Below are 27,204 nucleotides of genomic sequence, written 5' to 3' on the forward strand. Positions count from 1 at the left end.
AGCTGGGAGGGGAAGGGATTTAGGCTGGAGTGAAAAATCTTTGTTTCCTTGGCAATAATCACCAGGTGCTGCAGCAGCTCTGGGCTTGCCACTTGTGGTACAGTGAGGAAATAAGTTCAGGTTTCATAATCCATCATTTTGAACAGCAACAGAGCAAAGGAGGAGGAGCAAAATCCCCTCCTGACTAGAGAGATGTGTCAGCTGAAGGGTATTGTTGGGGTGAGAAGGGTGAAGGAAGTTGTGCCAGGTTGGGTTTTTGGGAAAGGCTCTTCCCCCAGAGGGTGCTGGCACTGTCCAGGGAATGGGCACAGCCCCGAGGGTGCCAGAGCTCTGGGGGAGTTTGGAAAACCCTCCCAGGGATGCTCAGGTGGGATTTGGGGAGTCTGGGCAGGGCCAGGGGTTGGATCTGATCCCTTTGGGTCCCTTCCAGCTGAGGATATTCCATGATTCTGTGATCCCATCAACTGGGCTGGTGTCACAGATGTCACAGCAGCCCTGGCTCCTCTCCCTCAGCCACCTCTGACTGCTCCAAAGGCAGCTCTGAACACAAAGAAACCTTTCCAAGCATTCCCCTTCTGCCTCTGCCATATTTTTTTGCATTAATGATGCTTTTCTTCCCATCAGCTTGCACCAACCACCAGAAAAACTGCTGGTGATAAAATAGGGGATGCAATGGAGTGGCTGGGTAACATATGGAGTTCATCAAGCAGTGTCCAGAGAGATTCCAGTGTGAATCAGCAAATGTTCATAAATTGGGCACCTGGATAATGATTCTTAACAAGCCACCTCAGTGTCTTTCTCTCCATCAAATATTGATGACCTGTTACTTTTCCTGCAGTTGTACCTAAAAGCTTGTAGGTGCAAATTAAAATCCAGAAGTGGCACAAAGCAAAAAAAAAAAAAAAAAAAAAAAAAGACAATCTCCAACCCCAAAAGCCTCAGTGTAGGTAAATACACAGGAAAAAACAGTCAGTAAAATACAGAATAGCAAAGGGGAGAAGCTCTGAAAGCTCCATCTTAGCCCCTGTGGATTCTGGTTGCAGCTTTTCCACTGAAGTTTGGTCAGGCCTCAGATTTTTCATCCCTGTATTCTTCATGATGAATGGAGACCTTGATAATTCCCATCTCTCTCATTTAGCCACTAAGAGGGGTTTGTACCCACTCAGGAGCTGGCAGTGTCACGTTTGATCTGAAGAAATGCTGTTCTGAAACAATATTTCAGTGGCTGGGCAGGCTGAGGAGGGAATGGCTCTTTTAACGGATCAAAAAGGAGCTGAGCAGAGAGGAAATCTGCTAAATAAAAGCTCCTGAGTTGTTTGAAACAGGTCACGCTACCTAACAACAATTAGAGCGAGCAGTAAATAAGACACTCAGGCAGAATTTGTGTAACAGCACAAAGGACTCCAGAGTAATTAGTTTAGTGGGGAAAGGAATGAAAAAAAAATGTTTAAAAAAGTGAGAAATTTCCAGCTGTCCTGAGGTCTGTGACAGGAGACGGATGGGAAGACAAAGCACAGCAGAAAATGAAGATGATGCATTTCAAATTCAAGAAGAAAAACAACAGCACCCTGAGAAATGGTGCCCCAGGTGCCAGGGACAGCAAAGTTGCCCTGAACTCCCTCAGAGCCAGGGCTTTGTGCCCTGGGTGGGTTCAGAGGGGCTGCACTTTGTCCTCTCCCATTTCTCTCCCAAATCAGGGAGCTGTGATGCACAAGGCCGTGGGAATATTGTCTTTGATGGGCTCTGGATCAAGCTCTGACAAACGGTTTGAAAAGGAGCTGTGAAAGGCACGTCTCACCTGCTGAAAGGCTCGCAGGAAACCATTCCTTTTCACAACATTTGAGGCTGTGTGAAGGCTATAGATAATAATTCTTAGCAGCTGCATCACAAGACAAGGTAATTCCAAGTGCTGTGAGGAGACAGAAAAGTTTAACTTGTCCAACACAATGCAAGGAGAATATTTTGTCTGCCAGGAGAACTGGACTTCTCTCAATGAGTAAATAAGTGCCTGTCAAAGGTCCAAAAGCACAGGATGTGAAGCAGATCTGATAAATGCAGAGCTGTGAAAGAAGGAGGAGAAGGAAGAAGTCAGGGCCCAGCTGAGTTCATAAAGCACTGAGAGACCAAGGGATTGCTTAAGCCCAGGCCTAACTCTAGGCTGGCATTTCTGATTTACAAAATGCTGAAATCTTGATCAGAGTCCTGCTTTCTCCTGTGCTCCCTCTGGGTGAGCAGCTCAATTAAACCAAGCTGCTGGGAGCAAGAGAAGAGATGAAAATCCACTTCTGGCTATTCGTGCAAAGTTCCTGCACACAGGGCAAGTAGGGAATGCACAGAAATGTTATTCCATGTAGAATTGTGGAATGGTTTGGGTTGGAAGGGACCTTAAAGATCACCCACTTCCATGGGCAGGGTCACCTTCCACTGTCCCAGGTGTCCAGCTTGGCCTTGGGCACTTCCAGGGATCCAGGGGCAGCCCCAGCTGCTCTGGGCACCCTGTGCCAGCATTTTGTCACCAGCAGTGTAAAATATTTCTTCCTCATTCCTAATCTAACCTGACCCTCTTTCACTTTAAACCCATCAGATCTAAATATTGAAATTCCCCTCTGAGTGCATCCATCAGGAGAGGAGATGAGCTCCGTGTGCAGGGAGGGAAAACAAACAGCTTCCCCGGGATCTGCTGGAGCCAGAGCTCCGTGTGATGTTCAAAAAGAAGAGTTTACAAAGTTTGTGCAGAAGCCAGAGGCTGTGGGGAAGAGGTGAGAGCTCATTAAAATTGTCACACATACTTTTTAAGTAAAGAACTTGAGAAATCAAGCAGGGATGATAGGTACAGCTTTTAATTAACCAGGCCAAACAAACCATCTCCGAGCCTGTTGTCTCGTGTGAACAAAAGATTGTTGATGGCTATTTGCTTTGATCTTAAAAGCATGAAAGAATAATATCTATTTAACAAGGCTGATGGAAGAAATAAAATCTGAGGAAAGAAAGAGGTGTCAAGTCATTAGATTTAAAAGTGCAGCAGGGGTGGCTTTGTGCAGCGCTGCATTGTTCAGCCGGTCTGTTTTTGGGAGAGGGGGATGTTAATTCATGGATATGAAATGCATGGGTTCAAACAGCAAAGGGCTTTGAAATCCCCATCAAAATCTTGAGCTGGATCCGTGTAAAACTGGGTGGATTCTGCAGCTTTCAGCACTGCCAGAAGGGCAGCTCTCCCTGCAAGGGTGTAATTCCTGTCCAAATAAAGTAACCCTGATACTTTGGGAAGATTCCCTCTCCTGTCTCCTGTCTGCTCTCACATCTGACACCTCCCAGCCTTATTGAAGCCTCATCACAGCGCTGTGCTGATAAAAAGAGAGGAATCTGGATCTGATGAAATCAGAGGCAAAGTAATTTTTATTATCTGAGAAATCCTATTTGAAACCACGTCTGCTCAGCCTCCCTTTGCTGCTCAGGAGCAAACCCCCTCTTTATTTCCAGGCTGTGCAAAGATATATTGTTTATAAATTTCTCCAGACATGCTGCCAGACACTGAGACAATATCTGACTCCTCTAATTTTACCAAGATTGAGGAGCAGGAGAGGCTGCATTAAAAACTACAAAGGGAAGTGAGTGAGGGGCAGAAAGATGAGCACAACTCCCAAACGCCTCGGAATTTGCAGTGATTTATGCAGATGGAAATGTGAGCAAAGTTTGGCTGAGTGAATGACTTGTCCCTGCTGCTGACAGCCCTGGTATTTTTGAAAAGGTCCCACCGAATCCCATCTGAGATCTGACTGTCTGTATCCTATGTTAATGATCTTTGTACCTGTTTATTCTATTCTGAGCATAATTTGTATGCTAATAGTGTTGCCATTTAATAAACTGCGCTTAAAAGATTTTCCTTATCTGCATGCTGATATAAATGAGCTTCAGGGTTGACTGACAATTAACTGGAAATCAAATAAATGTCATTATAATCTTTTAACTATTTGGATCAAAACAAAATTACACAATCCAGCTGAATAGTCTTATTAAAATATTGTAGAAAATAATATTATTAGAAATTATTTAATGACACTAGAACTCTCCCGTCTTATTTCTTAAAATTCTTCCCTCTTCCTAAAAATAGAATTATTTTTGCATCAAATCCCTGCAGTTGGGACCACAAATATTTATTTATGTAAATCTATACAGCCATCTGAACTGAGCTGTACTCCATCATGCAGATTCCAGAGAAAACACAGAATTTTCAGGAGCTGCTGCTGCCTTTACCATAACACAGCAAAAATTGGTTCGCCCTATTTGTAACACACTCTAGGATTAAATGTGAGGCAGATGTTCCTCTGTGATGGCCAAAGGAAAAAGTGACAAAAGCACCCAAATGTGCCCAAATGTGCCCAAATGTCTTGTAGTGACACATCCCAGAGCTGGCAGCCAGGGAATACTGGGCAACAGCACCTCTGTGTGTATGGGAAAGAAAAGCAGAAAAGGAAGGGAATTGCCAAATAAAACAGCTGCCAATTTCCTTGTCTTCCAAGTTCTGCTGGTTTTAGGAAATCTTTGTGACTCCACTACATCAGACAAGAGCTCTTCCAGTGCAGGATGGGATGTCCACACTGCCACCATTCTAATCCCACCATCTATCATCATTCTTAGGATCCAGGCACTATCAGGAGCTCCGACTCAGCCCTTCACACAACTAAATTCACTCCAGATGTAAAACTAAGGGGATCAGAATCTTTGATTTGGCACCTGTGCAGCAAATTCGGTGCATTTTTTTCCAAATCTGGGGCATGTTTTCCAAATTTGGTTCAGGTTTTCCAAATTTGGTTCAGGTTTTCCAAATTTGGAGCAGGTTTTCCAAATTTGGTGCATGCTCTCCAAATTTGGAGCAGGTTTTCCAAATTTGGAGCAGGTTTTCCCAATTTGGTGCATGCTCTCCAAATTTGGAGCAGGTTTTCCAAATTTGGAGCAGGTTTTCCCAATTTGGTGCATGCTCTCCAAATTTGGAGCAGGTTTTCCAAATTTGGTTCAGGATTTCCAAATTTGGTGCTGGTTTTCCAAATATGGTGCATGTTGTCCAAATTTGGAGCATGTTGTCCAAATTTGGAGCAGGTTTTCCAAATATGGTGCATGTTGTCCAAATCTGGTGCATGGTTTCCAAATTTGGTGCATGTTGTCCAAATTTGGTGCTGGTTTTCCAAACTGGGTGCAGGTTTTCCAAATCTAGTGCATGCTTTCCAAACCTGATGCATGTTTTCCAAATGTGATGAATATTTTCCAAATTTGGTGCATATTTTCCATCCCGCACTGGATTTTGATGCTGCAGCAATGCCATCAGCAGCAATGATGTGCATGGCAGCACAACTTGAACAGGAAGAGAAGCACAAAGGTGGAATTCTCTCATTACTTTTTTTCCTGCAAACTCCTAATTAAGAACCTTGATTCCCAGCCTGCTCAGTGGAAAAAAAAATCCAACGAGATTGTCTGGCTTTGGATGGAATCCTGAACATCCACCAGAAAATGTGCATGGAGCAGGGACATGAGCTGGAAGGGGGAGAGGGCACAGCACTGACACTCACTGGGCATTGGGTTATGGCAATTCCTTGTGACAGGGAAGAGTGACAGATTTCCTGGGACATCTCAGCAGGCAGGACAGCCCCTTGGAAAGGCTCCCCTTAACAAGGCTGTCATGACTTGAGTGGGAACAATTTCAAATGGCACTAGAGAGGTGTCCTGCAGAGGGGAGTTGTAATAAATCCTCTTTTTCACGTGAGAACATCTGCTTCATTTGCTCCCTCCGTGCTCCCATTTCCTGGTGTGCTGAACACTGGCACTGAGCACTCAGCAGTGCAGGCTGAAATGAGGTTTGTTGGCTTCTTCCCTTGTGAAGCTCTCCAAGAAGAGAGAAAAGAAAGGAAAAACCCTTTTCTCCTGTCTTCCCCTGCACCAATTTCCTCTGGCTGCTGCTTGGGTCAGGTAGCAATGGGGGTCCCCTCCTGCCTCTGCAGTGCCTTGACTTCAAATGGAAGCAGAACAGAGGGAGAAGAAAGGGGAAAAACAGAGAAAAATAAGATAAAGAAGGAAAAATAAAGTATTTCTTTTTTTCTTCCCATCATCTGTGCTCGTTCTGCCTTCTCTTCATCTCCCTCCTCATCTTTCAGTCAAGCTTTCCATTCCCCTGCCTTCACCCTCAGGGTGGGAACAAGAATAAAATAACCAGAAAGATGGAGAAGATGGAGAAGAGGGAGAGAAAGATGGAGAAGAGGGAAAGACTGGAGGCACTTCAGGAGAGTTTGGGGCGTTTTCTGACAAGCCTTTGGTTGTAAAACTTCTCTGCCAAAATGAGCAGTTCTGGTGATTCCTGTGGCTGCTGCCATGTGTGATGTTCCTCCCAGATCCAGTGGCACTGGGAAATGCCTACAACCAACAGCAAAACCAGACAAACCCCCAAACCAGACAAAATTCCCTGCTGAGAGCAAATAAATCCTCAGTAAATTCACTGGAATGCCTCTCCCAGTTCTCTGCAATTCCCTTCTCCTTTCTGTCTGAAACCAGGACCACTGTGGTGCCAGCACTGGATATTTTTAGCTAGAAAATGCTTCCTGCAGCTCTCAGCATTCCCTGGGGAATGGTGTGAGGGTGGGGTTTGTCTGGTTAGCACCAAATGTGCTGTGACACTGGGGTTTCAGAGATAAAAACCACCTCCAAACAGCAACCCCAGGTTTTGTGGGAGTTTTCACGTCTCAAAGAGGAACTTCAGACCCAACACTGGAAGCAGACAGGTAAATCTGTGCTTTGATTCCTGTCAATCTGTTTGTAAGCAAGGAATGGAGCTGAAGTGATTCATCCAATTTAGCAGAGGTGGAATCAATCCCATTGGTTCTCCAGGCAAAAGTGGGAATTCAGTAACAGATAAGCTTAATTTGTATTCGTGTTGACATTCAGCAGTGGTGTCTGAGATAGCTGGAATTGCTCTGATTGCTGATGCCCACACTTCAAGTGCCCTATTTAAATACTAAAATAGGAAATGAACTTCTTTACAAGCACACAGACACTGATAAGATAGAAGGGTTAAAGCATCTCATCAAAGCTATGCAAAACTCCTCGTGGTGGGAAAGCAAGGAGGATAAAAACAGAGCCACACTTAATCCAGGCTTCAAAAACCAGACTTAAAAAATAAAATAATAGTAAAATTAATATCCCAGTGCTGCTCACCCAACTGCATTGCTGTAGAAAGCTGGGAATAGAACAGAAAGTTCTGGAATATCATAAGAAAAATCGATTTTATGAGGAACTTGGTAGCTGCATGCAAATATCTGGGGTATTTTATGTGCAAGCAGTGGGGAGAAAAGCAGGGGGGTTTGTGGCACTAAGCAGCCTGGCTCCTCTTTGCCTGTGCCACTCATCTGCTTTGACTTCAAGGCAGTTGTGGGTTTTTCCAGACACTGTGGATGGATTTCATTCCCTCAGCTTTGCTCATCTAAGTTTGGTGTCTCATTTGAGAGGGAGGCACCTGCCAAGAACAAGTAAATAACTCCCTTAGGCTGCATATTGACTTCAGCTAAAGAATAGTCAAGTGCCATCAATCTCCTCCTTTGTTAGCAGATTCGTGCAAATTTTAGAATTTTCCATCCATTTGGTCTTGATTCCTCCCCGAGCAGATTTTTTTATTTATTTTTAAGGCTAACGGATATTCTGAAGCTAAACCAACAGCATTGACATTCTGGTAATTGAAATGTTACCCTGAAGTTTGCTGAACTGTCCTGACACATTTCTGCTCAAATTGGCTGGAGCTGGAACGCTGTTTCACAGACAAAGCATTTTGTGTTTGATCAGGGCACTGAGGGAGGAATTCTCCTGTTCACCAATAATCACTGGGGAGGATGAGCTGGGAGGGACCCACAAGGAGCAGAATCCAACCCCAAATCCCACCCTGGGCAGCCCTGGGAGGCTTTTCCAAACCCTCCTGGCAGCCTCAGGGCTGTGCCCATTCCCTGGGCAGTGCCAGCACCCTCTGGGGAAGAACCTTTCCCAAAAATCCAACCCAAAACTGCCCTAACACAGCTCCAGCCATTCCCTGTCCCAGGGAACAGAGGCTGGAGCTGCCCCTAAGGAGGAGATGCAAATTTTAACTCCCTGTTTCTTTGATTCCATCCACAGACACAAAACAATCCTTTACCCAAATAACAACAACAACAAAAAAATTGTTTAAATGTGTTAAAATGCTGCTGGGTTTGGGATCTGGCTGGGAGCAGTGGAGGAGCAGAAGGAAAGCACAAGCAAGGGGTGGCCCAGAGGGTGGTGGGACAACAGATCCTAAGGAAACCTGCGGGGTCCTGGCTGTGCCCCTGGCAGCAGGAGGGCTCCAAGGGGCAGCTCCAGGAACTCAGCAATTCCCAGATATTCCAGGAACTCAGCATTCCCAAATACTCTCCAAGAACTCAGCCATTCCCAGATACTCCAGGAACTCAGCAATTCCCAGATACTCTCTAGGAACTCAGCAATTCCCAGATACTCTAAGAACTCAGCAATTACCAGACACTCTCCAGGAACTCAGCAATTCCCAGATTCTCTCCAGGAATTCAGCAATTCCCAGATACTCTCCAGGAACTCAGCCATTCCCAGATACTCTCCAGGAACTCAGCATTCCCAGATACTCTCCAGGAACTCAGCATTCCCAGATACTCTCCAGGAACTCAGCCATTCCCAGATACTCTCCAGGAACAGCATTCCAGATACTCTCCAGGAACTCAGCATTCCCAGGTATTCTCCAGGAACTCAGCATTCCCAGATACTCTCCAGGAACTCAGCATTCCCAGATACTCTCCAGGAACTCAGCCATTCCCAGATACTCTCCAGGAACTCAGAAATTCCCAGATACTCTCCAAGAACTCAGCCATTCCCAGGTATTCTCCAGGAACTCAGCCATTCCCAGATACTCTCCAAGAACTCAGCAATTCCCAGATACTCTCTAGGAACTCAGCAATTCCAAGATACTCCGAGAACTCAGCAATTCTCAGATACTCCAAGAAATCAGCAATTCCCAGACAATCTCCAAGAACTCAGTAATTCCCAGACAATCTCCAGGAACTCAGCAATTCCCAGATACTCCAGGAACTCAGAAATTCTCAGACACTCTCCAGGAACTCAGCAATTCCCAGATAATCCCCCCACCCATCACATCTCTGCTCACTTCCCACCTCGGTGTTTTCCTGTGTTCCCTCGGAGCAATGGCAATGACCTGAGTGCAAAGCACCCGACCCAAGAGTGCCACAGGACTCAGAACTCACCACTGTATTTATGGCACAGGATCCCTTCCCATCCTTCACAGGGCTGGGACTGAGCTGTGTCCTACAAGCAAGACTTGGAGCCAGCCAGTATTGAGCACATTTTATCATCTCTAAATGCACTTCTTGCCCGGGTCCCCAAAACCAATTTAAATTAAGAATATTTGCTTATTACTGATTATTAATGCATGGAAAGTGCTGTATGTGACTAATGCATTCTTCCAGCCTACCTCATTTCTCAGTTTTCCCTCAGCTCTCCTCATTGAAATTCCGAGTGAAGTGAATCCCATATGTTTCCATGCATTCACTGCAGGGCTTGGAGTGAATGCATGGAAACATATGGGATTATATTATATATATTATTATATATATATAATATGTATAATAATAATATAATATTAATAATATAATAATAATATATTATTATTATTATTATTATATTATTATATATATTTTATATATATTATTATATATGGGATGCTATTCCCCCAGGCGGGGGGAATAGCACTTCTCTCTGGCAAAGCAAAACCAGGCCCAGTTCCCTTCCATCAAAAGGAATTTTTGCAAAAGAAGTTTTCCACGAGAGTCCCAAATCTGAATTCACTGGAGACACAAAGACAGACGTTTGTGATGAGATTGGTGTCTAGACCTGAAAATTTGTTTTGTTTAATATATGAATCGTTCCTTTCTTCTCTTCTGTTTCCTCAGTTGGGTACGAGGGGAGAGAAGCGAGAAGGGAGATGAAGAAAACCCCTGTTGCATGCACTGAGGATGTGACACACATGGAAAGAGCTGAACTCTGTGTCAGACTCCAGGGGAAGGGAGCACAAAGCTTGGGTTTTGTTGTGTTTCCTTCCTACACTGAGCTCAAACCCCCAGCACGCACCAGGAAAAGTTCTTTATTCCACAAAGAGCTGTCCCCTGCAGAGATGGCATTGCTCCCCAGCCCCATTTCTGCTGATTTTGACCCAAAGAAGAAGGAGAATTCCCCAAGAGAGCACCTGGAGCTGAACTGGTGGATATCACATGAGGAGGGAGCAGGGAAAACCGGCCAGGAGGAGCCAGCTGTGGGATTTCCTTTGGATTGCTGCAGCTGATAGCCTGGAATTCCCTCTCCCAGGTGCCCATGGATAAATCCCATTACGTTGGCAGGTCTAAGGCCTGCCAATAAGGGTGGAGCAGAGTTATTGCTGAAAACTTGGGAGGGAAACTCAATGGAGAGGGCTGGGAACAATAAACAAATCTGGTACTGGTTTGTTCAGGCTTTATTCCACCATCTAACATTAAACCAAAAATTATTTTGGCATTTTCTGCAGGATTTACATGCGTGGTTCAAGTGCAATGAAGTGTTTCACAGAAATGAGAGCAGACCAGCTGCTGAAGAGCTGAGCAATGGTGGGTCTGAGCCACAGAAAGGATGGGGAGGACAAGTGGGGCTGGAGAAAACTCTGCCCTGAAGAGGGGACTGAGGGCTGAGGACCTTCACTGCTAAAGAAATGCAGAAAGTTACCCTTCAAAAACCTCTAAGATATTTTTCAGACAGCAGGGGCCCAAATACTGCAGCTCTGTAAACTTAAAAATGACCTCAATAACTCAGAAGAAATCTAATTAAAAATATTTAATTGTGGATCTATTAATATGGAAAATCTAATAATTAGTGCTCCTCTTTAGCACACCTCTCTTTGCACACTTACAAGCTGAATTTAATGTAATCTCCTGTGCTATCAGGAGTTCAGCTGATCAGGGAGAGTGGTTACCACGTGTTCAGGACTATCAGGAATAAACTATTATCAGGAGTGAAAGGAAAAAGATGAAAATGAAGGATTATTCTTCCCACTTTGGGTGAAACAGGTCTGGTTTCACTCTTTCTTTAACAAAAGATTAAATTTGTCTAAATAATTTAAAAGCAGCTGCATGATCTGACTTATTTAAGAACGAGCCCATCACAGAACTGGAAGGGATTGGTTTTTCCTTTTTTTAGCAACTATAACCCTACCAAATATTTTAAAAAAGGCCAATAAAAGAGCCCATCAAGGTTATAATTGCAGCACGATAAAATGGGAGCAGAAATAGGCTTTGTCAGGGTTTAATCATATCTGTGCAGAAAGGCAGACCATGTTCCCTCTCTTTTTATGTGTAATCCCAGCACTTTAATTAGCCACACAAACCCTTATTTCATTTTGTTTCCTGTCAGGGTGATCTCTGGGCTAACACTGTACTGCTGATTTATTTCCCATCCTTTTTAAACCACGACATTGGCCACTTTGTCATTTAATAATCAAACAGCCTCATCAATTCCACTTTGCACTGGCAATAATGTGCATGCAGAGAGTTCAAACTCTGTCTCCTTGGGAAATCCTGCTCCTGTTATTTGCTCCTGCCCAGCAGCTGGAGCCTTCTGGGATACTCAGAAATTCCAGAGTGCTCAGAATTATTGTTGGTAAATGAATGCAGGAGCACAGGTAAATACTGTATGGAGTGTGTAAATATTTCTTTTGTCAGTAAATCAGGTGGGGAATATCAGAGTAGTGGAACCTCAAGATCCAGGCTCAGTTCAGCCTCTGGAACAGGCAATGCAATCAAAATGCAATCAGAAGACAAATAAAGATTTGATTAAACACTGGTTAGAAAAGTGTTTTTCATGGTGAGTGGTTAAAATGAAAATAAAATGGCCACTGCTAAAGGGGGGAAAGCCATTGGAAAGTTCTCTATGGCCATGGGATGGGTTGCTCACCCAAATTTCTCTGTTCCACTGGCAGCTCCTATGTAAAATTCTCAGATTTGCACCTTCTGTCATAAATACTCCTGTGATTTATCTCTATTGTGCATTCCTGCCTCGTGGCATAGGGAAACAATTCCGTGTGCCACGGTTTGGGATGATGTTTTAGAGAATTATCATCATTTTAAGTCTGGTGTGACCCAAAGTAACCTCGTTGAGCGAGTGGTCCTGTGTGAAAATCTGGTGCTCAGTTGCCAGAGCTTCATGAATTACTGATTATAGATTTCAAAGGCTGACAACAGAAGGTGACAAGAGAGGGTTGCTGTTATATTTGTGAGCTGAAAGAGATGCTGAGAAGGACTCTCAGACATTCTCAGCACTTCTGAAGACACTGCTGCCCATTGCATCCATCTGTCTCCATTTGTGTATGGAAATATCCTCAAGCCTGCACGTTGCATACAATATCCCTCATTTCTGTCAGCAAGACCCTTGGATTTTAATATTCCCCCCTTTTATTGTCATTAGTGTGGAATTATAGAATTATGGAAAAGCCTGAGCTGCAAGGGGCCCAGAGGGATCATGGAGCTCCATGGGGATTGTCCACCCCAGCAACCCCACCCTGAGCTATCAGTTTCTCTGGGTCTGGACTGAAGGCACTTGAGATGGCAGTTCATGTTTGGACTCAGGAGTTTATTATTTCTTATCAGAAACTGTGAGTTCAGCAGCTTTTCATTAGAAGGCACAAAGTGCCCAACAATCTCTTGTTATAAGGTTTTTTAAGACTGAACTATCCAATTAAGAGCTGACACCTGGATTATTTTCCCTTTTAACCCAATAACTGATCCCACAGAGCCCCAATGGGGACTTTTCAAAATTACAAAATGCCACCCAAACCCACGGAGAAGGAAGAAGAAACATGAAGAAGAAGCCCAGGACCACACCCTGTGCCCTCCATCTTGCTTCCATCCACAACATCCTAAAAACCCCAAACCCTCAATTTCTCACCCAGTGACACACCCACACTGCTCTCTATAATCTATTGCACACTTTTGTGGATTCCAGTCTGTCTTGAAGTCTGGGAAACTTTCTCCATGGATGAGGGTCAGAGTCAGTGCTGCCCTGGGGGTCAGGGCACCCAGAGCAGACAGAGAAATATCCCCTGTGGTGCCCTGGGTTTGCACCCTGTGCCTGAGGGCATTGAAGTACAATAATGGAGATGCTTGCAGCAGCTCAGCAATAGGGAATTGCCCTCAGCAAAGCCCACCTGACCCAAAGCAGTCGGTGGGGGTCGGTCCCTGGGCAGGAGCTCAGTCCTGCCTGAACGGGAGCGACAGGCTGGGGAGGCTGGGGGTGTTTTACAGCCTGTGCAGCCACACAGCCCTTCTGCCCCAGCCTGGGGGAACATCCCTCCTCCCTGGCTGTCTCCTGGTGAAGCTGATTCCCTCCAGCCCGTGGCCGGCCATGGATTAAGGGATGCTGAGCACAGACATAGGGATCATGCAGGGATTCACTCCGGCCCAGCACTCGCCCCTCTTTGCACCCACAGAGCTCCAGGCCCACCCTAAAGACAAAGAGGCCTCTGGCATTGCCACCAACGAGCTGCCAAAAGCAATCCTGAGCCAGCTGGGCTTCAGTCAGCTCCAAATGATGCCAGAACAGAGGAAATTCAGCGGCCCAGTCGCTGGTTGCTGCCCGTACCTTTTGTTCTGGTGCAGAACCTGCGAGCCCTTTCTCCAGGAAACAGCAGCTCTGGGAGAAGCACTGGGCTTACAACTGATTGTAACTTCCCCTCCAACCTGCACAACAGACAGCTTCTTCACGGGGCTTCTGGAAAAATCCGGGGCTGCAGCTAAAGAGAGAGAAGGAAGAAGAGGTGTTACTAAATGAACGTGCCAAATTCTTCTCTTTGAGCTCCGCCAGAGAAGTCAATGATTGTGTTGGTTTTTAGATTTCTGCAAAAGTAAATCTAAATCTGACATGAAAGATGTATCTGAGTACCAAAGAATTCTAATTCTGTTTCTAAAGCTGTCTACCTGGAACTGTGTGCTCTGACAAACTTTCCTGTGGAAATCTGGAGACTGGGAGCACTGGTCTGTCCATGATGGAAGACAAGATTCCTGAGCAGATCAAACCTCACAGTCCTGGTCCAGCCACATATATTCATCAGCTGAGAGCATTCTGTCACAAGCACAGCTCTGCTCTGGCTTTCTTTTCAGAGACCTACGCTGTTTTCTGAAAATATATTTATTTTTCCAGCAGCTTATGTGAAAATTCACTCTTGAACAAGAGAAAACCCAAGACATTGGATGCTCCTGATGGCTGTGTTTTACCACCTTCACTGGGATTTGGCTGTTGAGCAAACTTTGCATTTTGAAGTCTAGAACAGAATACTTTTACAATATATGAGCAAGTTCCATTCATGTTCATCTCTGGTTGTCACTAATGAGATTCCTTGTTCCATGTTTCTTGTTTATGCCCATATTTGCCATATGCTCTTTGTTTATAGCTAAAACTATTTCCCCTGCTTCCTGAAATTACTTTAAAAACCTGCAGAATAACCATTAATAACTCAAACTAAGCGAGAAACAACATTCATTCAACTGGTGTATATGTGATAATAAAAACCACATGGATTAGATTCTTTCCCCAAACAAACCATGAAATTAAACTAAAAAAACCCCACACTTCCATATGGGTGAAAAGCAAAGAAATGTCAGGTTTGAACTGCCAGGTTTCATCTCCTCTTTTGTTAAATTCAATTTTTTTTCAACAAGTGTCCTTTTTACTGGCACCTGCACATTTTAGTGACATTTACTCACCGATCACCCTCAGCTCAGCATTGGCATAAATGGTGTCATATTTATTTTCTGCCACGCACTGATAGAGGCCTGAGTCTGACAGATTCAGCATGGGGATGAGGAGAGTCCCATTTTCTATTTGAATTCTTTCCTGATAAGAGAAAAACAAGAAAAAAACATTGTCAGAGCCAAGGAGTGAACAAATAAAAGGTTTTTTAGTATCTCACTGATGCACCTGATCAGGATTCAGGAGCAGAAATGTTGTTTTCTTGGGAGCAATGAGGATGGGTACATCAGAAATGGGATGTGGTGGTGGTTGTATTTCCAGCCCTCTGAGCTCTTCCAGCTGTTCAGGAAATCCAGGCACAGTGGGTTTGTCCAGCTTTTCCATGTGTTTCCCTGCCCTGCTGAGTTGGGAATCTGCCATTCTCCTTCTCCAAGAAGGTGGCACAGAAGGAGTTCCCCGTAGGGATGCTCCACACTGGGAGCCTGGAGCATCTTCCACCTGCATCCTGAGAGGCAGCACCTCATCCCTGGCTGGTGGGACATCATTCCATCATCCCATCAGATAAATCTGATGGTGGTAATCCCAGCTGAGCAGAAAAGCTCTGCAGGAGACAGAGGTGCTCCAGTGACAGGAACATTTTGAACATCATCACACCCTGAGTCACAGAAAAATGAGCCACTGGAAAAGCTCCACTGAAAGCCAACACCTAAATTCCACTTGGAAAGCCCCAGGCAGCTGCTCAGAGCACAGGGAGAGCTTGTGCCTCCTCCAGGCCTGGGTTTCTGCACACACCAACTTCAGCAATGCCGCTGAAACAGAGGCAGCTGCACAGTGGGTACATTTGGACCAGAGCTTGGAATTTGGTGTATTAAAAGAAGTTTTACTTGCTCTGCTTTGGAAAACAGAAAAAAGCCTGTTTCATGCTGCAATCATAACTTAAAGCTAAATATCTTGTGATTTTACAATTACTACCCTCTGGAGACAATAATAGCTGTACTGCAAAGTGGAGCACTGAGGAGGAGAAAAAAAAAACATTCCCCCAAACAGATGAGTTTGGAAGATACCCAGGGGGAATATAAATCCCATCACCAAGTGCAAGCTGGAACAGCAGATATCATGGAGAGGATGCTGCTGCTCATTTAGCCTGGCTCTCCTGCCTCTGGAGCAGGAATGGAGGAGTTTGGAGTGCACAGTTTGGGGATACAAACACTCCAGTGTTTGATGAACAGCCACAAGCACCTCAAATGGATTTGTGAAGTGCTGAACATCTGTCACAGAATCCTAGAATGGGTTGGGTTGGAGGGATCTTAAAGCTTCCACCCCTGCCATGGCAGGGACACCTCCCACTGTCCCAGGCTGCTCCAGCCCCAGTGTCCAGCCTGGCCTTGGGCGCTGCCAGGGATCCAGGAGCAGCCACAGCTGCTCTGGGCACCTGTGCCAGGGCCTGCTCACCCTGCCAGGGAGGAATTCCCTCCCAATATCCCATCTAAACCCTCTCTCTGGCAGTGTGAAGCCATTCCCTGGGTCTTGTCCCTCCATCCCTTGTCAATTGTCTCTCTCCATCTTTCCTCCAGGCCCTGCAAGGCCACCCTGAGCTCACCCAGAGCTTCTCCTGTGCAGGTGAGCAATGCCAGCTGTGCCAGCCTTTCTTCCCAGCAGAGCTGCTCCATCCTCTGCCCACCCTGGAGCCTCCCCTGCAGCAGCTCCAGCTCCTCCCTGTGCTGGTCCCCAGGGCTGGGCAGGTCCACCTGAGCATGGGGCAGGATCCCCCCATTCCTGCTGGCACCAGCCCAGGGCTCGGGGGGTTCTGGGCCAGCACACACATCCAGGGCACGTTTTCCAACACCCCAGCTTTTCCTTGGAGGTCTCCCAACCCTGAACTGACCCAGGCCAAGCTTGTTTAGCTTGGAAATGTGATGAGAGCACAGCCTGGGGCTGCAAGGCTGCTGTGTGGCAGACTAATTAACAACATTACATTTCTCAGCCTCTGATAATTTTTTCAAGGCTCTCGCTACAGATATCTTTTGCATACTTAGTTTTACCTCCAGGCTGTTTGCTATCCTCTCAATGCCTTCTATTTTTACAAACATCCTTTGAATACAAAACCCCCTCTCTGAAGCAAGGCCTCTGTTCCATCCTCATCCCAAATTCCCCACTATTCTCTGCCGGTCCCTTTGAGCCGTGCAGACAAAGGGAAGAATAAAGCACAGGGTGTACAGGAGCAGGGAGAAAGCTGGGGTGAGCAGCCAGGTGGTCAGGCAGAGAGCTGGGACAAAGAGGAGACAATCAGAATCAGCCCCAGGGTGAAAAGCATCTGGATGTAATTCTTCCTGGGAGAATTCCGACACGCGGGGTGCTGCGCCAAACTGAATATTTTATTACATCTCCCTTGTACTTTCCCCTCCTAAGTGTCCGTTCTGTCCATTGAGCAATAACAGCCAGCACTTTGTTGCCTGAAGAATTGCATTTGCAGCACGCTGTAAGTACTGTGAAAATGCTGCTTGAAAATGTGTCTGGGAGCGTTTCATTCCTCCTTCTTGAAAGGCTGCAATTGAAGAGTGACAGACTCTAAATATTGCTGCCTTCCAAGAGAGAGAAACAAGATAATCTCGCTCAGAAAAAGGTGACAATGACTACAATGAGGAGGTTCACAAAAATTGCAGGCCAGGTAAATTCTGGCTATTTTCCCCAGATTCAGGTTGGGTCTGTTTAGGAGTGATCCAGCAGAAAATTATATGGAAGATTGGACCCCACTCCAACGACTTAAAATAAGTACAACTAAATCAAATAAATGCTGGTTCTGCAGCCCAGCAGGTGCTAATTTAGCCCATATGTTCTGGAAATTCTGCTGTAGGTGCTCTTGCTAGGCAGGAATTAATCACAGAGTTAGGGTTTTTTCCATCCAAGTGAAAAGGCCTTGCAGATGAGCCACTGTGTGCCCCAGAGCTGCTGGATGGGTGCTCCATAAAACAAAATAAATAAATAAATAAATAAATAAATAAATAAAAACAAAGAAAGGGAAACTTGGCCACAGCAGAATGCAAAGAGCTTCTTACCACAGGAGTCCTCCTCCATGAGGGTGCCACCAGCTGGAGGCTGGAGGATGGATGGAGCCTCCCCATGAATCAGGGATTGTTCCTGGAAGCTGGGCTCCCAAAGCCCTGGCTGGTGAAGGATTCTCAAGTGTTTGAGCTCCAAACTTCCCCTCTCCTCCTGCTCTCCTACCTCCCTTCCCACTTGGCCCTTTGAAGTGACATTTTGCACTTATCCAGCTCCTCCTTTCACCTTTACTTGGCTTTCTTTGGATTACCCTGCTACAAAGCACAGGAAATCTGACCCTCAAAAGGAGCTGATTTTCAGAGCCGACTGATTAATTAAGGCACAGGATTAACTCAGCAGGAGAGCAGCACTCTGCACCAGACCAAATGTCCACCCAGCTACTGATTTGGACCAGGAACAGAAGAAAAGTGCAATTCAATGCTGAGCATTTTGCAATTCCAGCCCTGGAATCCTCCTCCAGTCCTTTGGCATCCTACCAGTTCCCCAAACTGCAGATTATGTCTACAAATGTATTTAGTGATTCTTTCACCAATTACAATCCATATTTTTAAGCCTTTCTATACCTACAGCCATGTCTTGTAGCAATTAGATAATTTGTATGAAGAAATTGGTGTTTCTCTCTCTCTAAACTGCAATTTCATACATTTCCAATAAGGATGAAATCCAAGAATTGAGGCTCTGTGTTGCAAAGAGTTTGTGCTATTAGATTTACTTTGATACAATAATATTTACCTACTTTTAAAAACTTAATTAATATATTGCAAAATTAATAGAATGACTAAATAATGAAACAAACAAATAAACAAATGAAAAGATGAGGAAGAAATCAAAGGAGAAAGGAATCTTACCTCTGACATGAGGGGCTGGCCATTTTTTAACCAGCTGTAGGAAGGGCTTGGTTTTCCTCTTGCCTTACATTCCCAAAATAAACTGTCATAGAGAGACAGAAAGGCATTTTGGATTTTTTTATCCCATTCAGGGGGTGCTGAAAAGAATATGCAAAGCATTTTAAGCAGGAGGAAAGGTATGCTGCCATTAATTAATGGACTGAGCAGGGCTAATTAACATCTGTTCAACACATTTTTATTATACTGCAAGTGAATTCTGTCCAACAATTCCCAGGCATTAAACTTTGGGGCAAGCTTGGGAAAATTTTAAAATCAGTGGTTAATGGGTAAGGAGTTTGGTTGAGATTTCATCCATTTTTATGGCCAAAATGTGCAGAAATGGTGATTTTAGGTGCCAGAAATTCAGGAAAGCACCAAGACATGTGCTCTGTAGGAATTCTCTGAGGTGTAAAAGAACTTGCAGGAATCACCCAGGAGCTCTGTGAACACCTGAGCCTGAAGGGCTGAGCTGAGCAGGAGCTGCCTTGGGCAGGTTAGAGGTGAGCCCTGGGGAGAATAAACAACACCAAAGAACCCCTGATCCATGGCAGGGACACCTCCACTGCCCCAGGCTGCCCCAACATCCAACCTGGCCTTGAACATTTCCAGGGATCCAGGGGCAGCCCCAGCTCCTCTGGGAATTCCATCCCAACCCCTTCCTACCTTCACAGGGAATGATTTCCCCCAAGATCCCACCCAGCCCTGCCCTCTGGCACTGGGAGCCATTCCCTGGCTCCTGTCCCTCCATCCTTGTCCCCAGTCCCACTCCAGCTCTCCTGGAGCCCCTTCAGGTGCCCAAAGATCCTTTAAGGACAGAGCTCACCCTGCTTAAAAGCATCCTAATTACATTTCATTTGTACTGCTCTCAGGAGGGATCACATAAAAAGCAGTGTCCAGGAAAGAATCTCTATTTTTTGGAGACAGAGGAAAACCCCCGGAGAACAGAAAAGGAGCAAGAGGAAATCAATTACAGAGATAATTCACCAGCACACTCCTAACATGACAAAAAAACCCTCATGCCAAGGCTCCATGAGTGCTGTTTAGACATTGCTCTGTGAACAGCTATTAATTAATGTACAAAGCACAGTTAATAAGCACATTGTTTTAGATTGAATTAACTGATCATCATTTTATAATTGCCTGTGCTGTTATCAATCTCGGCCAGGTAATCTACTGAACTTCATTTGAATGGAACTGCTTGGTTGACATGGTGAAAAAAAATTAGTGAGCAACAAGAGCAAAATCTACCCCCTGAAAGCAAGGAAATAATGAAATATTTAAAGCAGCAGCAGACTGTTCTATTCCTGGCATATATCTTGATATTAGCCGTGGCTGCAGGAGCCTGGTGGCTTATCAGCAAAGCCTGCATCTCTTCATTAGAAGAGATTTACTTGAAAAAAAGGAAAATACTTGCCAGAGTCTTCCCAACAGATGTTAACTGGAGGCTCAGTCTCGCTTGCTGTGATTTTTTTTTTCTCCTTGCTGTTATGTTTCTTTTTTTTTCTTTTTTTTTTTTTTGCTTTCTCCTTTGAAAGATTTATGAGGGAAAGAAAAGATCTCTGCTCTTATTCCTGTCCAAATGTGTTGCTTTCCCTGGGTGATGTCACTAAAGTGACATCGTTCACCCTGGCCATGAGGGAGCATCCCGTGGGACTGAGAGAGCCAATGCCCACGGCAGGGGACAGGGAAAGGGAGAACATTCCCAGATCTGTCTCCACTTTTAGCCAAGCTGGAAGGAGAGGGAGGAATGGGAGGAGTTCAGTTCCCTCTGCTTTGTCCTGGTGTGTTTATGGGACAGCAGGAGGTGAAATCACCTTCACTGCCCCAGAGCAAATCTCTGCTGGACACTGATCCCTGGCACTGGGATATGTTAGGAAAAATCCCTTTGCCAGGATTTCTTCTCCTGGGAAGCTTCAGCTCCTCCCTGTTCTGCTGCTTTGGAATGTGATTTGGACAATTGTTAACCCAGCATGTGAATTGTTTTAATTTAATGACCAACCCCAGTCCAGCTGTGCCAAACTCTGGTCAGTCACGGGCTTTTATTATTCATTCTTGTTAAGCCTTCTGATGTCTCCTTTCCCTTTCTTTGGTGTAGATTTAGAATATAATTTCATATAATAATTTCATATAATAATTTCATATAATAATATAATTCATATAATTCATATATATAATATAATTCATATAATATACTTCATATAACTAATATAATATAATATAATATAATATAATATAATATAATATAATATAATATAATATAATATAATATAATATAATATAATATAATATAATATATAATAATCAGCCTTCTGAGAACTTGGAGTCAAATTCTCATCTCTCACCCCGTCCTGGGGACCCCTCACAGCACCCCAGCAGATCCCTGCCTGCCTTTCATGTCTCACACCTGCACAGGGATTCCTCTCTGCCTTTTATTAACATTCCCAACTCCCCCCCTTCCAGTCCAGGTTTGATGTAAAAGCTCTCTCTCTGCTGAGGCTGTAACCCAGTGAAGGTCACTGGGAGCCCCCAGTCAGTTTTTAATCAGCTTCACCTGACATTCACCTTCCAGGAAGGGGCTGGGAGACTCCACCTGCACAATTCAGCAGAACTCCATCCTGCTCTGCATTAAAAACCAAAATTCACTTCCTCTGCTTACCATAGACAAACAATTGACCTCTTGCAATGTTTATTCCTCGGGTGTTTGCTGCAATGCACTCGTAGGATCCTTCGTCTTCCTGCTCAACCTCGGGGATTTCAAGAACTCCCCCAGTCCTGTTGTGTTGGATTTTCTTTGCCAAGGAGTTCCCATCAGACCTCTTCCAGCTAATACTTGGGACAGGACTAAAGAATTGTATTTATTGGAGAAAAAGAGACAGCACTGGTTACAGCAGAGCAAACAGAATGTAAAATCCTTTCTTGAGAGTAGCAATATTTTTTTTTAAATAAATAATTCCTAAGCATGACACACAGATGTTCACATAAGACTGAGATTTTATAGCATGTCCAATTTATTTAGGAGCACAGGTCCAAAGTGGGGGGAAATCTTCAGTCAGTTCTATGATTTCTCCTTAGGCCAATTTGTGTTTTCCCCTTGGTAGCTCTTACTTGGGGCTCAAACCTGGTTTTGAGCCCTGTGACACTGGAGCAATGACTTTGCAAGTCCAAATAAACACCACAGAAGTTCTGAATTATTGACTGGTTCTCCCAGACAAAGTCCCTGTAGCACTAAAGGCATTTTCATACCCCAAAATAGGAAATATTGGCCAAGATTTCAAAAGATCTAAAAATACCAATAAATCTAAATATAAAAAAACAGGAGCCAAGGTGGAAGAGAGCGGTCAGAGAATTGAGTGAGGAGAGGAAAGAACAGAACATTGAGGCTGGAAAGAGATAGAGACAAAAAAGGAATATTTCTTTTTTCATGTTTCTGAAGCTTTCTATCATTTTCATTTCTATTTGGATCAATGTATCCTGTACAACACAAAACAGTGAAGTGTGAAGGCAGCTATAAATACATCTTGGATTTCTGGTAATATCACAAACCATAGGAGCCTCACTTTCATGATCTATTATGTCACCAAAACTCTTTGAAATATTAATAGTCATGGATTTCACAGTTGTTTGCTGGTTCTGCAAACTGAAGGAAGTTGCTTTATCTAACAAATTCAATTTTGAGCTAAATGCTGACTTCTTTTCTACTGGAAATAACTTCCACAGCAACTGAAAACAAAACTTTCATGGAAGTTACAAGTCCTTGTTCCCAGTCTCCAAGGTCTCTGCCTGCAGTGCTGACTTACAAAGGATTCATTCCTTTTTAATAATAATAAATTCCTTTTATTCCATTTTAATTCCTGCTCGCACCTTAAATTATTCAAGTTCAAGTCCTTGTTTATTGAACAAAGAAATCAAGTCACAAATACAGAATGGATTAATTTCTTAATAATTCAGGAAGTTTGGGCCTGATTTCTGCATTTTGAGTCTGTGTCTGTGATGTTCACAACTTCCTCTGAGCAAGAAGAACCAGAGTTGGGAGAGATGTGAAAAAATTTCCACAAGCAGGAGTGACTGGGACATGTCAAATATTATTAACCAGTCAAAGGGCTGCAAAGAAAAACTGAGATTTTATTCTACTTTTCCCCATTTTGGTTCAAATTCTAAAAAATTCCAGATCTTTCTGGACACCAGCTACTGTCACCACCACCTTTATTAGCTGTCCTTTCCAACAAGCCCAAAAGCTATTTCAGATATTTAATTCCATTCGGGCCTAGGGAATTTCTAAGGGTTTGTTTTTCCTGAGGGAATTGTACAAGGTGCTGTCTCCTCCAGAAACCTTGGCCCAGAACCACAGGATCATTCAGGCTGGAAAACACCTCCAAGACCATCAAGTCCAACCTCCCTCCTCCTCCTCTCTAAACCCCATCAGGACGAGCCACATCTACTCATGGTTTGAAGCCTTCCAGGGCTGCTGACTCCAGAACTTCAACATTTCTCTGCTTTTCCAAAGAACCAACTTTTCTAACAATCCACCCCAAACCCCTCCTGGTGCAGCTGGAGGCCGTTGTCATGCCAGAAGAGCCCATCCCCACCTGGCTCGAGCTCCCTTCAGGTGTTTTTAGAGAGCTTCCCTCGAGCCTTCTTTCCTCCTGCAGGATTGCTCTACAGCAAGTTAGTTTCAGTTATTTATTCAGTTATTTATTCAGTTATTTATTCAGTTGTGATAAAGCAAGGTACTTTTGGCTGTTTAAAAGGAGCACAGCTCTGGTGCAGACCCAGCCTGGCTCACGTCTGCCGTGCTCCAGGCAGGAAAACAGCCAGGGGAGCTTCCCAGCCTGGCTGGGATTGATCCACAGCAAGGAGAGCACGGCTGGCTCTTCAAATCCTCCTGCATATTCAACACTGGGGGAGCAGCAACTGTGCAGCAGCAGCCTGCAGAATGCCAGGAGCGTTTAACTGCTTGCTTTAAAGGCGTCTCTTCTGGATTTAGTTTTATTTTTTTTAATAACAAAGAGATTAAAGGGAACCAGCAGCCATATGGGAGGAAAAACCCCAATAATTAGATGCATTCTGCCACCTGAAAGAGCTTCATCTCCATATTTTCTATTCTCTCAGCCATTTGTTTTCTCTCAGCTCTGGTTGTTGGTGAGCAAGGGAATTGTGTGCTGACACCAAGGCCAGAGGCAGTGCTAGGTGGGAAAAGGCTCCTTCTGTCAGCTTGGCCAAGGTTTGAGCAGAAGGTGCTCCCCTGATCTCCTCCTCCACGCCACAGACTTTTAATCACATCCTTGGGGATGGCTCAAGGCAAGCTCAGCTCACTTCTGGCCAAGCACGAGGGTGTCTGACACTCACTCCTGCTGTCAGCTGAGCAGGAGGGCAGAGGAACCTCGGAGCTCATCGGCTTTGCTGTGTTTAAAGACCATAAATAGTTAACTGCACTCTGTTCTCCTGCCAGGGAACCTGGATTTTATCAGGAGGAGGAATTCCTGAGTCAGGACAGCAGCTCCACCTGAGCTACAGGTGAAGGAGCAGAATCTGGCAGGGTCCATAACTCAGCCAATGCCATGGGATGGACCTTCCTAGAGAATATCTGCATTTCTTCATTGATGCCTCATTGCTACAGAATTCCCAGCACCTTCAATCACTGCCTTTTGCAGAAAACTGTTTTTTTTTAGCTGGTTTCACTTTTTTCTGCTGCTAGTTTCCATCTTTATAACCAAATCTCTTAATAGCAACTCTTACTCAGGCCATGTGAAACCCTTCAAAATTAAAAACAAAATAAAACCAGTTTGATTAAACTGGGTTTTGGGACAAATAATCTAGTTAGAAATGGATGCTTTAAGGAGTGAAAATTTCCATTAGAAGTAGGTAATTGTGTATAAAACCTAATTCAGCCTTGTGAATTTTGGTGGGACTGTTCTGCACGTTCATATTCCTGGGAAGGCCAGGACCTGTCATTGCTCACAGAGCAGTGCCTGCCCTTGCAGCTTTGGGGTGGCCCTGCCCCTTCATGGATCCTTCTGTCCTTCCAATAACCAGATAAAAAATAATAACTGCTTGGGCCTTAAAAGTTTTGGAGTACGTGAAGAAACAATGAGTGCACTTCCCAAATTTATTACACTTCATACACAAAGTCTGGCTTTCTCCTGAGTAAATAAGAAAACAGTGCATAAATATGAGAGTGTCTTAGTACATAAATCTGCAGTTTATTTGAAACCTTCAGAGCATCCAGGAGCACTAATTTAATTTATACTCCACCATACAGGCAGCAGAATCACAAAACCATAAGTTACTAACTGGGAAAGAAAAGGAGATGGAGAATATTTTGTGGTCGGTGACAAGTTCTTGTCACGGCGAACGCGAAATTAATTTGTCTGCAGAATTAGAACCCACACCACGAGGGAAGTTTCACCTTTTCCAGCAGAGATGATGCATTGGGACCGGGCCTCATCTTTTGTCCTGTGCATCTGGGGGCCCTTCCAAGGGAAATTCAATCTGCATTTGGGATAATGAAGCCCGTGGTTCGTTAGACAAATGAGCCCGGGCTGAGCTTTGAAAGCCGCATCGCTGCTGACACCAGGGAGAATTAGGAGCTGAGGAGCACCATAATTAAAGCATTTAATTTTGGATCCTCCTGATGGATTACCTGAAAACAGCCGTTCTCTGGAGGCACAGCCTGAGCTGCGTGAGAGGGGATCTGCTCATCCCTGGAAGGACAAACCCAGGCCTTGCTTTGGTCAGGGATGGAAAAGGGGAACTGGGAACTTCACTCGTGGTGTCCAAAGTCATCCCCACATCTGGGATTTCCCATAACTGACCCTTTGAAAGCCTCCTACAGCAACAACTTGAGAATATACCAGAGGTGAAGCCTGGGATTTTTATGTAAATTTAGTAAAAATGGTTATTTGGAACCCCCTTGGAGCTGTGTGATTATCTACTTATTCCAAGAGCTGCTAGAGAAACCCTTCTGTGAATACATTTAGAGGAATAGGTGGGAACTTCCCATGAAAAATGAATATTCTGGGGCTGAAAGAAATCTTGTTTTATGTTATTCACATATGCTTTTTACAACCTCAGCTGGCAACAGCCCATCTGCAGGGATTGTGAACTGATTATTTGCCTTTCTTTGAGAAGGGAATGAAGAAAAATATAAACCACAGACAGAGTTTAATAAATATGTGCACCAGACATGGAAACCACTTTGCTTTTTTTCATTCCAGGGACTATTCTTATTCGTGCAACAGGAAAAAAAAGTTATTTTGAGAGAAATCTACAGAAAGCAGCACAGTGTAACTCAACTGAACATAATTCTTTCCATGGTGCTCAATCCCCTGAAAGACAGGGAACAATAATTTGGATATATGGCATGATTAATAGAGCTTGATCCAAACCAGGACTTTTAATCCTGGCATAATATTAAACACTGTCATTGTAATGAATATTGGTGCAGAACACAAAGTCTCATCTCTTCTATTAAACTGCCACAGGCTGCAGGATTTGAAATAGTGGAGCCACTATTTCATATTTCAGTTTTCCCTCTTTCAAAGGATTAAGTATGGGGTGCAGTTTTTTGCCTGTTTAGATTCATCAGAGAGCTGTACTTTATTTCATAATCCCATCAGAGTGAGCACTAATTTGCTTTTCAAAATCTTCTATTTGTGGTGTCTGCTCTATAAAATAAGGTTCAAAGTCAAGGCCTGAGATCCTTTTTCCATTTGGGATCCATCCCTCCAAACCCTCTTTGCAGGGAGAAATTCTTATTTAACATCTTATTTTCCTCAAAACAAGAAGAATTCCTGGGGCTGGGAGATGATTTGTGAAAATCCTTAGAGATATTTCAATGTGCAAAAAGAGATATTAGAGATATTTCAAGTGCAAAAAGAGCTTTGCAGCAGATCCGTGTGGAATGCACCTACCCCAGGGTGCCCCACAGGAGCACATTTGGGTGACTTTGAGCTCCCCCACCTTAAAAAAGGCAAATTTAAGATGTTTTAATCCAAGTTTTAAGCTCAGCCGAGAGCCTGGCCTCTCCTAGCTGCATCTGAGCTGTGGAAGTGCCTTTTGAGCGAGGCCCAAGTGGTGTGATTTGCTGTTCCACGCCGAAAAAGAGACGCGATTTCTCTAAATACCACAAAACTACTTTCATTTAAGACTTTTGCAGCCCAAAACCCCAGCAGGTAGCCTATGATCTGCCTTCAGCATGAAAGATTTCTGTTATTCACAGTGCCCAGGCAGCAGCAGCCACAGCATTGTTGGAGCCAGCGGCCTAACAGTGTGAATAGAGAAAATTATGGATAATGGGAAAGCAGTTCTGAAACCTGAGCGAGATAATAACCACCGGTGCTCGTGGCAGATCAGAGGGGCAGCTCAACAAATGCTGGGCTGAATTGATTTTAACATAAACAGACAATAGCAGGGGCCAGGGTTTTACTGGAATTTGGGAATCTGAAGGTGCTGCTGCATTGAG

General features: G+C 44.4%; 1 protein-coding gene across 1 annotated transcript in view; it reads right to left on the reverse strand.

The window, feature by feature from the left end:
- CNTN6 (contactin 6) overlaps positions 1-27,204 on the reverse strand; it is a 76,277-nt gene that overhangs the window by 20,828 nt on the left and 28,245 nt on the right. Inside the window, exons 5-8 of the mRNA XM_050979266.1 lie at positions 21,400-21,584; positions 18,705-18,841; positions 14,811-14,940; positions 13,690-13,840 (exon numbers count right to left, since the gene is read on the reverse strand). Coding sequence (XP_050835223.1) covers positions 13,690-13,840; positions 14,811-14,940; positions 18,705-18,841; positions 21,400-21,584 — 603 coding nt within the window. The remainder of the gene's footprint in view (positions 1-13,689; positions 13,841-14,810; positions 14,941-18,704; positions 18,842-21,399; positions 21,585-27,204) is intronic.

The sequence above is a fragment of the Serinus canaria genome, chromosome 12 (assembly GCF_022539315.1).
Source record: "Serinus canaria isolate serCan28SL12 chromosome 12, serCan2020, whole genome shotgun sequence".
Classification (NCBI taxonomy): Eukaryota; Metazoa; Chordata; class Aves; order Passeriformes; family Fringillidae; genus Serinus; species Serinus canaria.